At 37.1% G+C, this 15,397-nt stretch overlaps 1 protein-coding gene across 3 annotated transcripts in view; it reads right to left on the bottom strand.

The window, feature by feature from the left end:
* The window catches only part of LOC124186453 (zwei Ig domain protein zig-8), a 365,445-nt gene that overhangs the window by 30,211 nt on the left and 319,837 nt on the right, over positions 1-15,397 (bottom strand). For all 3 annotated transcript variants that reach the window (XM_046578193.1, XM_046578192.1, XM_046578194.1), the window contains one exon: positions 1,577-1,799. In XM_046578193.1, the coding sequence (XP_046434149.1) occupies positions 1,577-1,799 (223 nt within the window). The remainder of the gene's footprint in view (positions 1-1,576; positions 1,800-15,397) is intronic.

Raw genomic sequence — 15,397 nt, 5'->3', positions numbered from 1 at the left:
AAGATTGTAATGATGTTCATTTCGATCAATAAATAGCAATATCGAATTCAATGTTCAAGGAAAATAAAAATACCTTACAGCGAATTTGTAAGAAACAATATCCGAGTCAAAATTGTGATGAAGGTGTTTGAAGTTACTTGAATTTATGTGAATTTCAGTTTTACGTCTGCACCTGAAGCGCAGACTAAGAAAATATTAGTCAAATTATCAGTTCAAGTAATTTGTATTCGAGCACAAAACAAAAATTTGTTTTTCCAAAATGCAAGATCTCCTGCAATGTTCGTATAATCAATTGCGAAGTTGAAAAATCCCGTACAATAAATTCGTAGATGTCTTCTTAAATTTTTTCATCACGTCAACTTGTCACAACGTTTCAGGATTCCAAAATTCGACAGGATCAGGGGTGAGAAAATTGGCTCCACTGACTAGAATACTAAAGCTACTCTACCCCCGGGTATTTTTCCGATTAAGAGGAAGTTGGTCTTTCAAGTATCACCGACAACTTTAGGAAATCGCATTTTATACTTTTTCATTTTTCTGTAAAGAAGTTATACGTGAAACGTCTTGAAATGTCGAAAAGTTATAAGCTCTACGATTATAAAGCTTGAGCTAAAATAAGCCCAGAAGCATTAAAATCGCACTTAAGAGCACCAGTTTAATAATTTTGAATATTCTAATTACAAAACCTTTTTTCAAATTATTGATTCTTAGCATGTGCCATTTGGATTTATTGTTTCAAGCAGATTCATTTATATGTATTTGAAGGATTATATACTCGATATACAAATTTCTGCGTAACATCTTCGTTTCGATGATCTGTTGAACGAGGCAGGTCACAAGAACCTCATTCGTAAATGACTTAGATTGGAGATAAAAGAACGAACGTACCAAATACTTAGACGCAACAGTTAGTCAGTAATTTCAACAATTTTCAAATTCATCAAAGACTTGGACGAGAGACAAAAAAAAATGAACGTACAAAATACTTAGAGGCAATAGTTAGTCAGTAATTTAAAAAAATTTCTTTCACAGAATTAGACCAGACTCAATTTATCACATGGCAAAAATGCTGTTCCATTCGAGTTCACGATGACCGACTCGTATGAGATTACCGGTGATTTACCGACCGTTTCTTTATCTCTTCCAAACTTTCGATTGAGACGTGTCCGGCCCGATCGGCTCTTTAATGGCGTCCGAAATTCACCAGTCTGTATTCCTAAAGCGTTCTAAAACGAGCCTCCTGACGTCAGGTTATCCCGCCGCGTCCCTTTACCGACTAACGGTAAGTAACTCGATTTCGGAAAGCGAAAAATGAATGGCAACGTTATGGCTCGTTAGAGGCGTTGGATCGTGAGGCTTGGAGAGTAGCTACAGATACGCCGCAGAAGTGTAGCGACGGGAATGATGGAGTCGGAATGAAGAGATGAAAGGGAAGATATGAGACGAGGTGCCGGTGCCGGGGTTTTAGTTAACGGTAATATTATACGAAAACAGGGGGAACCGGGGAACGATATTATTGTTCGGCTTCGCGGGGTTAGGCCATCCTATAATATGCGTCGGGGCGCCGGATACCGACCTCGACGTCAGAGCGTCGCTCCATTCCGTGTCAACGGCTACCCGAGGCACCGAGGCGACGTCGTTGCCTTCTTGCAGGGGTGACGTGAGTACCGGATGGCTGCCGTGGTACCAGGCAACCGTCCCGAGGTCGTGAGGTCCTTGCGACATCAGACACGTCAGTGTCAGCAGACTTCCGGTCTTTACGTAGACGTCGTCAGGGCCGCTGATCCTCGCCCGGGCCTCTGTAACAGAATGCCGACAGCCCGATGTAGATACGGTATCATGTTATATACGTCGGGAAAAATTTCACGTCATGTCTTCTCGGGATAAAAAGTAAAGACGTGACTAGAGTAATATGACGTCCCTACTGGGTCAACAGCTGATCGGTTTAGCTGAAATATATGTGCTATCCTTTAAGAGGTTACTCGCCCGTCTGGCCCAAATAAATTCTCACAACGAACAATATTTATTAATGAATAATAGGCTTTTACATTTCTTCACATCACGCGTCTCGTTACGAACTGACGTCGGTTCGCGTCGGTCATAGAATATTGGTTATTTAGAGAGGACGTCTTATACATGTATTTGTCTAACTTGTTCGTCGGACCTTGGCCTAACTATTTTGCATTCAGGTTACATGCAACATTATATACGAACATAGAGGGACGGAAAACTTTTTGCAAGTGATTTGACTTCTATTTCGGTACGTTGAGTTAATACCGAAATATTTTCCTTGAAGGGGAGTTCGCTGAGATTTTTATGAAAACAATTTTCCATTATTGATACGACTAAGAAAGATGTCATTAAACATTTATTTCTACGTAGGATTGAGGTTGTATGGTATTATGTGTATTGTAAAGAACATATTTTAATATTCTGCGATGAAACTGGATGATCCAAGGGATCTTTGACAGCGATGCACGGAAAATCTTATGTTAAAGATTTCTTGCGTTTGAACCCTGAAAATGTATGAAACTGTTTTGATGACAATTTCACACAAATTCTGCCTCGATTATTTTTGATTGTAGTGCCAAGACTATATTTCCTGCTTATTCAAACATTCAATCTGCTTATTTATTTTACTACATTTTTTCAGATAGATTAGACCTCAACATCCGTTTGTTTTTATACCAACATCAAATTATCCCAACACTTATAAGAAAATGTAGTAAGAGTGACCATAGCCAAAAAGAGTAGTAACTCAGACTAGATTTTCTGCTCGCAGCTAGGAAATTCATCATCATTTTATACCCTGGACTCCATTTAATAAACTCCGCAATAATAAAATATGATAATAGTTAGAAACAGTAAAGTGACGGTTGCGGGTAAAAATTTTAAGAAATCGGGAACTGGTAAGATCAGAAAATTGAATTTTCATACACCCGAAAACTTATTTTATTGAATTTTATGAAGGTTGAACGTCGAGGTATGGAGAAGTGAGAACGCAGTCAGGTAAAATATAGAATTATAATGCGATTCTATATTTTACCTTACTGCATTTCTATACCTTAACCTTCGTAGATTTTCAAATTCTCACAGTTCGACATTTTACATTTTTAATATCCTATAAAATAATTTTTCGCATCCTTAAAAATTCGATATTATGGCCTTTCTATTTTCTATTTTCCGATCATTTTATAGCCCCAAAAGTAGTTTGATTTGGCAGTTTAACGTCAACGCTTAATTAACTTGTAAATAAAAACTTGAACCTCTCGCGGTATATATATTTGTTAGTTCGTATAATTAATTCAAAGAAGGGTAAATACGCGGCGTTGTGTGGCAAATATTTTACCCCATTGAAGCGAGAATTTTTTCGTATTTGACCAACGACGTAATAATTCCATATTTGTCATATCGTCGGTGTTCAAACAAGCCTTAATGCGTGTTTACACACGGAATAATCGTTGTACATTGAATTTTCGGGTTTCATTTGCGAGTCTTTTTCACGGTGTTTTAGATACATACATAAAATCTTTTATACATAACGTCTATCAGATACATATACGTATGAGTATAGATATAGGAAAACTGTGCGTTTCATACGAGAAATTCGAAAGATCATAGAATATTTACATAATGATGATTCTGTGCGACGAGTTCAAAAACCGGTGTGAAAAAAGTTCGTGCATGCAACAGTTTTCACAAAAAAAAAAGAGAAAAAAAAAAACTCCAAGAGTATTGAAAAAAATAATTCAGACAATTCTCTTGCAACGGAGAAAAAAGAAAAGAAAAAAGATAAAAAAAAAGCCCGGTTCGATGGCCCGGAAATAATCTACCGCATCAGACAAAATACACGCGCTATCGACGCCCTAATTGAATACACGGGATCCATTAATATGCCGGTCTTTTGTGGCAAACGTGTGATACAATGTATAGATGTAGGTGAGACATAACCACCGAGAGCTAAATGAAAAAGTTAAGAGTCGGAAAAAAGTTGTTTATCAATCCGAAGAGCTGCGAAGAGGGGTGTCCCTTTCTTTTGCGGCTGAAACGTATTACGGGGATGAAAACTTCGAACCCCTATAACAGATCAAAAGTTCGGCCAACTCGAGACAATGGGCTGCGGAGTGTAACGTGCCGGACAGCGGTCAGTGGTCAGTGGTCAACGGTGGTAAGCGGGATGCAGGCTAACCTCCTCGGTTAGACGCTACATACGTGCCTCCATTTCGAGGATCGATTCCGCCGCTGGCTGTGAGCGAAACAGCGCGGCGCGGCGGGCGGACCGAGAACTAAAAACGAAACGAGCAGATATCCTTAAGGAAATTGGCTCCCGATCGAATCGGATGGATTTTCGGTATGTTACAGTACGTATCCTCCCGGTTTCCAATAGTTCTCATAGACACGAGTCCCAAAAATCAGTAGTTTCCGAGATAAAAGCTTCGGAAGTGGGGTGGATAGATTTTTTCATATCTATGGATTTCGTGATTTTGAAGAATTACGAAGCTTCAGGGGGGACTTGATGTCAAATATATCGCTCAAAAACTGTATAGCCGAGTGGAAAACAGAATAAGTCGATTATTGCAAGAGTCGGAGGGTCTCGTTCTTCGTGCGAAATCCGATGTTGCACCTCATTCGAGTAAACCAGATAGTTCGTGAAGATTTTTGAGTGATTTTTTTGATTCACAGTCCCCGCGAAGCTTTGTAATTCATAAAAATCACGGAATTTATGGATATCAAAAAATCGTGACACCTTTCTTCCGAAACCTGTAACTCGGAAACTACTGATATTTGGGACTTGTGTCTATAAGAACGTTTTATCTGGAGAATATTTACTATAATATACTGAAAACCCAGCCAATTTGACCCGCAGCCAATTTTCATGAGGATTCTGTGGCGTCCTTTGGAGGAAACAAGTGATTATGAGTATAACCGAATCTGTTACGCATAATGCTCGAAAAAAAAAAAAAAACAGATCCATCGAACGCGAATGTATATTTAAAAATCTGTTGGAAACAAAAATTCACGGGGTTGGATTTAATTTGAATTCGAAATTCATGAACGTTTGCTCACTCAAGCCAAGCAGGTACCAAATTATCCAATAGGTTTATATTTATTAGTAAGTCAAATACCTTTCGTTCCAAACAATTCCAGAAGAATGTTTCCAGAGTCCAAAATACAACGGAGAGAAGGAAGAGATGAAATCCAATTTATTTCACGTGCGTCAAGAAGACAAACCGAAAATAATCTGTTCTTTTTTTTTTCTTCTTTGTCGGAAGATATAATTGCGGATGTTGCGGGAAATTGAGTTTCACTGATTTTGTGATATTAGTACGGATATGGTAGGTATACCTTAGCGTGGGTGTATATATGATATTGTTGAAATTTTCAATCTATTATGTTTGCTTCAATTTTCGTTTAACCGAGACAGGAGAAACATTAATGGCCTGATTATTCTTGTTTTTTTTTTAAGTTGATCATTATAGTTGTAAATATTTTTTATAAAACACAAAAATTAAAGGGGAAAAAAAACTGTCCGAAAACTTTGCAGACTTGAATTGTATATTTTCATAAAAATTATATCTGCACGGTATGAAAAATATTGTAAATTTTACATCTCCTGTGGCGAATATAAGGACAGCATTTTTTTTCAGTTAAATTCACAACAAATCCACAAGAGTCACTAAACCAATAGTAATCAAGAGTTACAACGTGCTCAAGTAGATTCACCACAATTGATGTAGATTCGATTCGAAGAAAATTCTGTCCATATATTAACCACAAAGTATGTAAAATTCGTATAACATTTTTTTCCGCGATGAATTTCACAGTCTGTAAAATCAGTGACCTCTTTTTTTTTTTTTACAATGCAACGTTACCGTAAGACGAAAGCGTAACAATGATTCAAACAGCGCGAAGATTATCAAATTTCAACGAAGTTAATAAACAGTCGGATGTGCGGATCAGGGAAAAAATAGCCGCGTGTTGTGATTTTCCCGCGGGAGCTAAAACGACTGCGGAGCAGTAAAAGTTGTCGTTGTCGTTGTTTTTTTACTTCTTTTGTTTTTCATATTAAAACGTAGTTCGCGATAAACCGTGCGGTAGTAATAAAAAGCCGCCGCTGCGAACCCATTTCGATGGGATAAAAATTTAAACGAGCTTTCCTTACGATACCAGAGTCCCCGATATATCCGTAAACTTTGGCGGGGCACCGATACGTCCCGTGTATCCTGGTATCCTGCGGGAAACCCGGCCACCCCTACAATTTTACCTGCACGTTGGGCCAGGTGCTCCACCTTATTGATCCGATATTACCGAGATGTTAGCCATGCGGTTTTTTTCACCCCCTCACGTCCCGTTGCTTCATCTCGATCCGCCCCCAAGTCAACCCCCGGTTATTTTGACGGCTCGTCGTCGATGCAAATATTATTAAATCTCATCCCGACGGTATAACAGCTAAGAGGTTCCTGGCGATGGAAGGGGGTGGGTGGAAAAAATTATAATTGACAACGAAGCAGAATGAAAAGAAGGTTTTTGTGTTTTCTAAAGCAGGTTTATCGACTGTTCGATACGCCGCGTATTCGAGTCGAAGAAAACGTTAAAGTGAAAACTTTTGAGAAACTCGGCTTCGGAATTAATAACTTGACTGAGTTTTGATGAGATTTATCCGAAAACTATACGTATATATTGACGGTGTGGACACTGATTAAAAAACCGTGTAAATTCATCGCTTTTGCAATGAATCAATTAATCGATGTGTCCTTTTTATCATTATTCGACTAATCAGGAATTTTGATTAATCGTTTTTTCGATTCGCACAGGTTTGTCGAATTTTCATGAAAAAATGTGATTTCCTTCATAAATGAACTCTGCGCAAATCGCTTCGCGTCAGTTTTTGATGAAATGAATATATTTCGAAACAAAGTATGAGTTTGTTACTGCTATCGAGGGAACGTAGTTTTGACCTAATTCAACTCAACTTTAGTTTCTTGTTTCCCTAGCCCAATATTTATTTCACAACTTATATGGTTGGATACTGTTTTTATTTTCCTTAATCAGCGATCTATACGAATCATTCTTTCAGCGAACCGAAATTATCCAACAGTCAAACCTCGTCGGATTTTCACCCTTTTTCCCATCGTCGACCAAACTCTAAAACGCACTCTGCAGGTCTTGTCGTTTAATATTTCTCGAGCCTCACAATTCACAACGATTTTCACCTTTCTCTGCTTCGAAAAAAATCTCGTAAATTCGCTGTGTTTGACAGCGATAAATTTCAGTCATTTCTATTACAGCGGAAACATATTATTCTTTGGCGACAAATTCCTACGATTTTGCACTTTTCGACACACACGTTTAACATCGACGAAACGTAGATGCAAATATTTACTACATTTGTAAAGATATTGCCAGCTACGAGAAAATGACAATATTTTATATCGAGGGTCAAATTTTTTGTTGAATCTTATCACAGAGAAATTTATCATAGTTATAATTTTTCATTTTCTTTTTTCAATAACATTTTACCACACGCTTAATTACATACCGTTGTTTTTCATCACAGTTCAGTACGATTTCACGTCTCTCATTCGTAATTGATTTTTCCTTTCTCTCCTTCCCAGAAGCGATTTTTTTTATCGTTTTTTACACCGCTCCTTTTTCGGTGAATTGTTTTGCGTATAATTTTTCATTCGCGGTAGGTCTCTTTCGCGGAAGATATATACTGACGGATATTGGCGGAGCGTTTGCCCTCGGGAAGTGATTTTCTCGTCGGGACATGTTCTGGGAAACCCATCTCTGAACCTTTTCCTTGTTCCGCTTTTACCTCCTGTCCTAGGGTTTCCTCGAAATATCCCATCGGCTCTGTCGCTTTGCCGATCACAGCTTATACCTATGTTATAGCTGCGTTCCTGTCCGAAAGAAATCAACATCTTTTCCCCATTAGGACGTACAAGATTTAGATGTCAACTCTGAACTGTTTCACCGACTCTTCGAAACTCGAAATTATTTCTCTGGGTATTATTGTAAGAAGAAACTCGAAAAAAAAAATGAGTAGTTAAGAGCGAATCTAAATTTACACAAACAAGTGATTAACAGTCGAAACATTGTTTTTCAACAGAATAAAAAATTTTCTCGATTCAATATAGTGCCGATATTTGTTCCCCTTGGTGGTAGGCAACCCAACAGTATGTTTACTTGAAAACTAATAACATTAAAAATAATGAAAGGTACTATAAAAATTAGCGGACATGAGATAGAAAACCGACCTTCAGCTTCAGCAGGATCACCGAATAGCCTCCGGTGTTTCAGAGGGTATAATAAAAAGTTCGGAAGACTGAGAGGAGAGTCGAAAAAAGGTCACAAGGACAAGAAGAAGAAGAAGAAAATGGTAAATAAAAATGAAAAAAATAAAAGGAACCAACTCGACGAAAAAGAGAGGGGAACGACAGACTAACGGCGGGTATAAAAGAACACGTTGCATGTATCTTCGAAGGCAATATGACGGCCCCCCACTCGGGGCATGTCGCAGGAAAGGCTGCAGGGAGCCAACCGAGGGAAGCCTGATCATAGCCGGGAGTATCCTGCGAGGAGGATGAGAATCCTGCCTCCCTCACAGCTTCCGGCAAAAAGTGAAAAGGGGAAGGAAGGGGGCGGGGGGTTAAAATATTTTATAAGAGGATAGAAATGGCTTTATCGGAGAACCAGTGCTTTGGGTTAAGAGATACTTCTCCTTTTTTTCCCTCTCGTTTTGCCCACTCGAATCTCGCCGCCTCGTTTCTGTTACCATTAAAACTTCTCGTCTTCCCGCAGAAATTCGGTCAGTTGAAGATGTGATCGACTGGATTATGAGAGGAAACTCTGTAAGGGATTTGAAAAAGTTATTTTGCAGAAATGTTACATGGAGAATTCAACATCGAGTAAATCCGCCTGCATTTAGGCAATATGCAGTACATTTATATCGAAATCCGCCTGCATTCAGGCAATTTGAAGTAATTTATATCGAAATCCGCCTGTATTCAGGCAATTCGAAACACATTTGTATTAAAATCCGCCTGCATTACGGCAATTCGAAGTACATTCATATCGAAATCCGCCTGCATTCAGGCAATCGAGAGATATTTCACCGATTAACCAACATTTGTTTCGTACAATCGATTGGCTAACTCCTCAAGCTCTATAATCAATCGCGGACCATGAGACAAACTTGAAGCAGTAAAATATAGTCTCAGTTGTAACGAAAGTGGCTTTGCCTAATTTTAAATTCCTCATGAGAGATTTCTAGGATACTCAAGGCGTATGTATATTAGGGAAGAAACAGAGGTAAAAAGATTGAACGAAAGGTAATTCTTCGTTCAATCTCGACTCTTTTTCTAACAGATTTCACTCGAGATGCAGGCATCGGAAAACGTTTTCAATTTTCAATCTCCGAGATGGATTAGGTGTACGGCTCTCTTTATTTTTCCAAATTTTTTCAATTTGTAAAGAAAATATGCGCATAATGGAATAAAAACAGAAAATATATGATGTTTCTTTCGGACAATTTCTTCCCCGAAAAGTTGATTAAATCATTCCCTGTAACCATAAGAAATGTTTGTACATGCGAATAAAGGGAACCTTGAAAACTGATATAGGTAAGAATTCTCCTTTTTTTTATATTCCTTCAATTTCACAGAAAAAATATCCGAGCATGTAAGAATTACACATTATTTGCAGTACAAGACTCACAATAGGCGTAGAGTCATAATAATAAAATTATTTTTATATTTAAAAGTCAAGTTGAATTGCTGCAGTCATAATTCCGATTCTTCTTGATTCTTAATCTTCCTTTTTTCTGTCAATGTGCTTCCTAGTTTATAGTGATTTGTGACAAGAATTTGAATTCTTAGTTGTGAAATTTTATTTACATTCATTGATTTCATTTTAATTTGATTCATTTTTTTTAATTTTTATTTTATCTTAATTTGATCTATTTTTTATTTTTAATTTATTTTATCTTATTTATTTACTTTTTACTGTTTTATGTGACCTTACCTACGTTTTTATACCGTTACCATGCTTTCCTCTCCGTGAGAGTTCTGTGATTTTATTTCTATAACTGCGTTTGTGTGAATTGTTTTTGTGAATCTCCTTTTATGGATCCTGTGGGTTTGGATTGTTTAGATTATTTTGAGGTTATTCGATTGTATTTGATGTTTTTGATTTGGGGTAGTATTCTTAGATTCCTCATATTAGCCGTTTTTTTGTTTTACATTTTTTTTTTTTTTTTCATATTTGTTAAACTTGTGTCAGACTGATATTTCCAAGTTGTTCAATACTGTCACGGACATTACTATTAAAGATTAAAGATTGATTGCCACTGCATTTTACAACGCATCAGAATATTTTTCACTCACCAAATTGCACGACACTTGTCACCACCGGGAAAAAATTTCATTTGAATTTCTTTTCCTTCCCCGCTCCGGTGCGATTCGTGAGGATTCAAGGAAGGGTGGTTTGAAACGCGTCAAATAAAATCTTGCGAGGTGTAACACACACACACACAGGCACACATTTCTGTTGGGGGTTCTTTGGTCTGAGGCGTTGGTTGAAAATCGGAGGAGGTGTCGAGACGAGGCTCGCGGCGGTGATTTAATAATTTATTTCATACCCTTCGTGTAAAGAATACAATGCGTGTATGTGCACATAATATACATACATACACTTATACTGTACATATTTCGATACGTAAACGCGCACCTGACAAAACCCGCTGGCTGCTGCGTTGCACCGAGGTCAGAATGAACGAACGAATACGTAACGCAAAACGATGAATACGATTGTAACAGGGTTGAAAGGAAAGCTTCACCTTCCTCGGGAGCTTGAGAAACTGTACTACGGAAAATAAATCAAATGCATTCACCGCGTACCATAAAAATCTACTATATGCATAGGTATATGTTCTATGACAAAAATTATTTCGTCGAAATATTTTATCGGCAATTTAGCGTTGGACAAGTTAGCCTGCATTTATGCAATTTGGAGTAATTTTACTCATTGTTCGTGATTGGCCGACTCTTCACTGCCCAATCAATCGTCAACGACAAGAAAAATGACAAGCACTTAGAATCTACCCTGAGTTACATAAGCGTAGGCTGATGTCAATACAATGTATCCTGAATTGCATAAGTCTAGGCGGATTTCAATGAAATGTACCTGAATTGCATAAATGCAGGCGAATTTCAATGAAATGTATCTGAATTGCATAAATGTAGGCGGATTGCAATGAAATTTACCTGAATTGCATAAATCTAGGCGGATTTCAATGAAATGTACCTGAATTGCATAAATGCAGGCGGATTTCAATAAAATTTACCTTGAATGCATGAATGTCGGCGGATTTCAAAACAATGTATACTAAAATTATATGAATGTAACAAATAGAAAAGTTTTGCGAATACTGCAATTGCTGGGAGGTTTAAAATCGTTCGAGAGAAATGGTTTTGTGCTTGAATTCAGGTTCACACGTGGTATAATGTCTTTTGATTCCGCTGGAAAGCGTTTTAGGTTACTTGGAGCAACTTGCATCTACTTGAAGTCATGTAAAGCTGTTTGTAAATTTATTTATACTCATATGACCGAATTTACACGAAATCATCTAAATTATGTCTACCTAAAGTCACTGAATGTATTGCATTAAAGTATTTTAGTTTCCCAAAATCAGTTGTGAAGATTAAATTCACGCTCAATCGTAAATTCAGAGATCAGAACCAGCGACGAAAATATTTATGACGAACGAATCAAAACATACAAGAACCAATTTCGTCAATTTTTAAATTCTGTATGTACAAGATGTGAAAAATTAAGCGTATAATCAAAGATTCGGGGTCATCGTCAATAACTTATCAGTCCATTCGATCAGGGTATGACTGTTTTGAATTCAGGACAAAGAAAGTTGAGATTCTAAACACAGAGTGATTATCTTGCTCCCCATTCTTTTTTTTTAGTGTGTTTCATATTCATTCAAGCTACATATTAATCACAATATCTAGCATATTTGCTTTGCACTTATTGGAAAAAACGGAGCGTAAAAAGCCCGATTGAGAAGATAAAACCGATAGCAAACAGAGGACAGAAGCGGGGTGAAGGAAATATGGTACATACTGACATATTTTTCATTACAGAGAAGACAGCGTTTGAAAATGAAGTTTTCTTGTTACACACAATGCGGGGTGTACGCAACGGATTACAAAAGCAATACATCTTTTTCAAAACCATCTGTCAAAAGAGAAGAACACTTGCACCCTGTCTCAAAAGCTCTCATCCGGACTTTCTCTTCAACTTCTTACTATTATTCGGTCTCATTTTATTCCATCCATTCTGAAAGCAGCATGAATGGAGTTATAAAATATAGACTACAGGCTACAAGCGCAGCTTAGCTCAGAATTGGCGGATTAGGAGATTAAATTTACCATTCAATCCCTCCGTATACTGCGTAGCAGTATAAATACAGACGTTGGCTTGTTTTTGACGGGAGTTAAATTATCCTCGACGGATGCAATTTTCACCGTCTGTCACTTACCGAAACGAAGGATTCAATCTTGCAACAGCTGGTCGAAGTGTTAATTGCTTCATGAACGCGCACGAAATTGCTCTTTATGTATACTTGCACACAACAGAGATCAATACCGTTCATAGCACGTCGTTCAATTTTACACACGGTTAATACGAAAGCGTTTATTCTCATTTTGTTGCAATGCTTCTGCATTTAAGTAAATATGCAAAAATTGTGAATCGTGTAGAAAATCATAGGCTGATTTCTTTGATATGTTATTATCATAAATATGGTTGTACGTATGATCACAAATCGAATTGAGAAATCAAAGTTCACAGAATTTCATTGGATTTCACAGGATTCTCTTAAACTTCAAACTCAGGTTCAGGGATTTCCGCAGATGTCATTTTGAAGATTTTAAATATTTCTAATTGTTTCGCAAAATTTCGCAGGATTCCGTCAAACTCGAAGGATTTCTTCAAATTTAACTATTTCCGAAGATTTTACATTATCTGAAAATTTGCCATCGGAATTCTGCAGATTTCACGAGATTCAAACGATACTTTCTCAAAATTCAGGTATTCCAAAAGATTTCGCATGATTTCAACGGATTTGACGAACTTTCAGGCGGTCTTGCGATACATATAACGTGATTTCAGAATAATTCATGAGTGGTGTAGACCAGACATTTCAAGGTTGGTCCATCCCTCCTCGGTTAGAATAATTAGATACCAAAAATGTGAGAAACTTACCAGATGATATAATAACAAAGAAAATTGAGAAGACCGGGTATCTCAAGGGTATCTTTCTATACCCTCAAAAGGCGTAAACTTCTATTTTGAAACTTCGTAACAGAATTGTGATGAAAATTTCGCCACCCACGGACGGTTGTATGATCGATGACGGGAAAATTTTTCCTCCAAATATCGGTCAGTTTCCGCAGCTTATCGGCATCGCAAAAGGAGCCGCCGCTTCCTTAAAGCTGTTAAAGCTCGGAATGAATTAGGGAGGGTGAAGATTAGACTTGGAAAATAGACGGGAGCCCCGCAGATAAGGCTTCAACTTCGATCTTAATTCAGCATTTGGGGATGCAGCGGCGAATTGTCAGAGGCGAAGAGATTCGGCGTAAACCGTAAATCGCGAATTTCCATGCGAGCTTTAATGGCTGCAGAATTCTTACCATCTCCGATCTCGGCTCCCTCCAACTTCCTATTCGCCTATCTCTTCCGACCTGAGTTCAACCCTCCGATAAATTATCATCCGAGGTTAAGCCCTTCGACAGGGTCCGAGTCTTCAATTATACCGCGATGCGAAAATTCGACGTAACCGGGTCGCAAATTCCGTTGCAAACGTTACGCGCGCTGTTAGATTTCGCATAATTTGCCCAGAATCGTATTTCTTGTCAGAAAATTTTCACCGCTGATCTTCGATATTGTAACGATACTTGTAACTTGAGTTGAGTTGTGAAAGAAAAGTTGTTAAAAGACACCTGAGGATAAAACATGAATTTTGAGTCTGAGTTCTAGATGTTAAAATTTTATTTTTTCCATGTAACTGATCAAAGAAAAAATAGTTTTATTAGATAAACTTTGCTTATGAATTTTAAGAAATATTGTCTGCTTTCTCAAACATCTATTGTAAATAAGAATTAAATAAACTTGAGTTTCGCATTTAAATCACTTTTCTTTTTTTTTTTTTTTTAAATAGTAATTGATCAGAGGTAAACGGTTGTTTTTTTTTCCTTTCTTTTTTTGAGCTTATATTTAAATAAATAAATTTTGATTCTAAATTAAGATTTTGGTTATTATTCGATGTACAGAATCAAAATTTATTCATTTAAATATAAGCTCAAAAAAAATAAAAATCTTGACTTGTTTAATCGTTTTTACGCGAAATTTATCATTTGACTTATACACCTTCTTGCAGACTTCGTTCTGGATTTTCAAATTTGAATGTATCAGATTCGAATGTCATGATTTCGCGATCTCGTGATCAAAAACGGAATTCAAATATCACCGCGAGAATAATTTAGCAAACACATTGCGCTTTGCCATAAATCTCGCATGGAAAACAGTGAGCGTATAAAAAAAAAAATGTTTTTTTGGCGCGGAAAAGTCGATTCGATTAGATGCTGTAATTAATAACGCGTTCATCGAAACCTGACCTGATTAATTTTCGGTCACTGATTTTTCATCGTGATTCTAGCCGGTAACGAACTGTCTCAGAAAATGGATATCGTGTATCTAAGCTTACGAGTTTTAAATTTTCATCAAAGATATCGACATGTTACGACACATTTGAAAAGGTATACGATATGTCTGATGATTTTGTGCAACTATTTCCTGGAAGTCAACCAATATGGAAATGTTATACAAACATTGGTTTCATATTGACATGAATTTGTTGAAGTGTGAAATTAAATTGAGAAGTCGAAAGCAGCTGATGGGATTGAAAAAACAGCCGTGTAGCGTTTAAGCGTTTAAGCGAAGGGCTAAAAGGATTTAAAAATCCCAGAAACTGCTTACGCCTCGAAAACTTCAGGAATTCTTCCAGAATATTATTTGCATGTACCAAGTTTCATGGATTCGTTTTGACTCTTCAATTTTTATAAGAAAAAGAATTACACTTAAACGAGTGTTTTAATTGGTTCATATTTCATGCTTAATTCGCGCTCAAAGATTGTTTAGAATTGAATTATTCTTAAAATTGGAATATAACGCAAAATGAATATTGAAAAAAAAAAAATTTGCGATATAAATTAATTTATTAAAAATTATTCAAGTCACTCGTGAATTACAAATTTATTATTGCAAGTTAAAAATGAACTCTGATCCGTTTGACGTCGGAATAAATTGTTGAATACGAAACGAA

This window comes from Neodiprion fabricii, chromosome 7 (genome assembly GCF_021155785.1).
Source record: "Neodiprion fabricii isolate iyNeoFabr1 chromosome 7, iyNeoFabr1.1, whole genome shotgun sequence".
Lineage (NCBI taxonomy): Eukaryota > Metazoa > Arthropoda > Insecta > Hymenoptera > Diprionidae > Neodiprion > Neodiprion fabricii.
The sequence above is the reverse complement of the archived record's forward strand: the minus strand, read 5'-3'. Positions and strand labels throughout refer to the sequence as shown.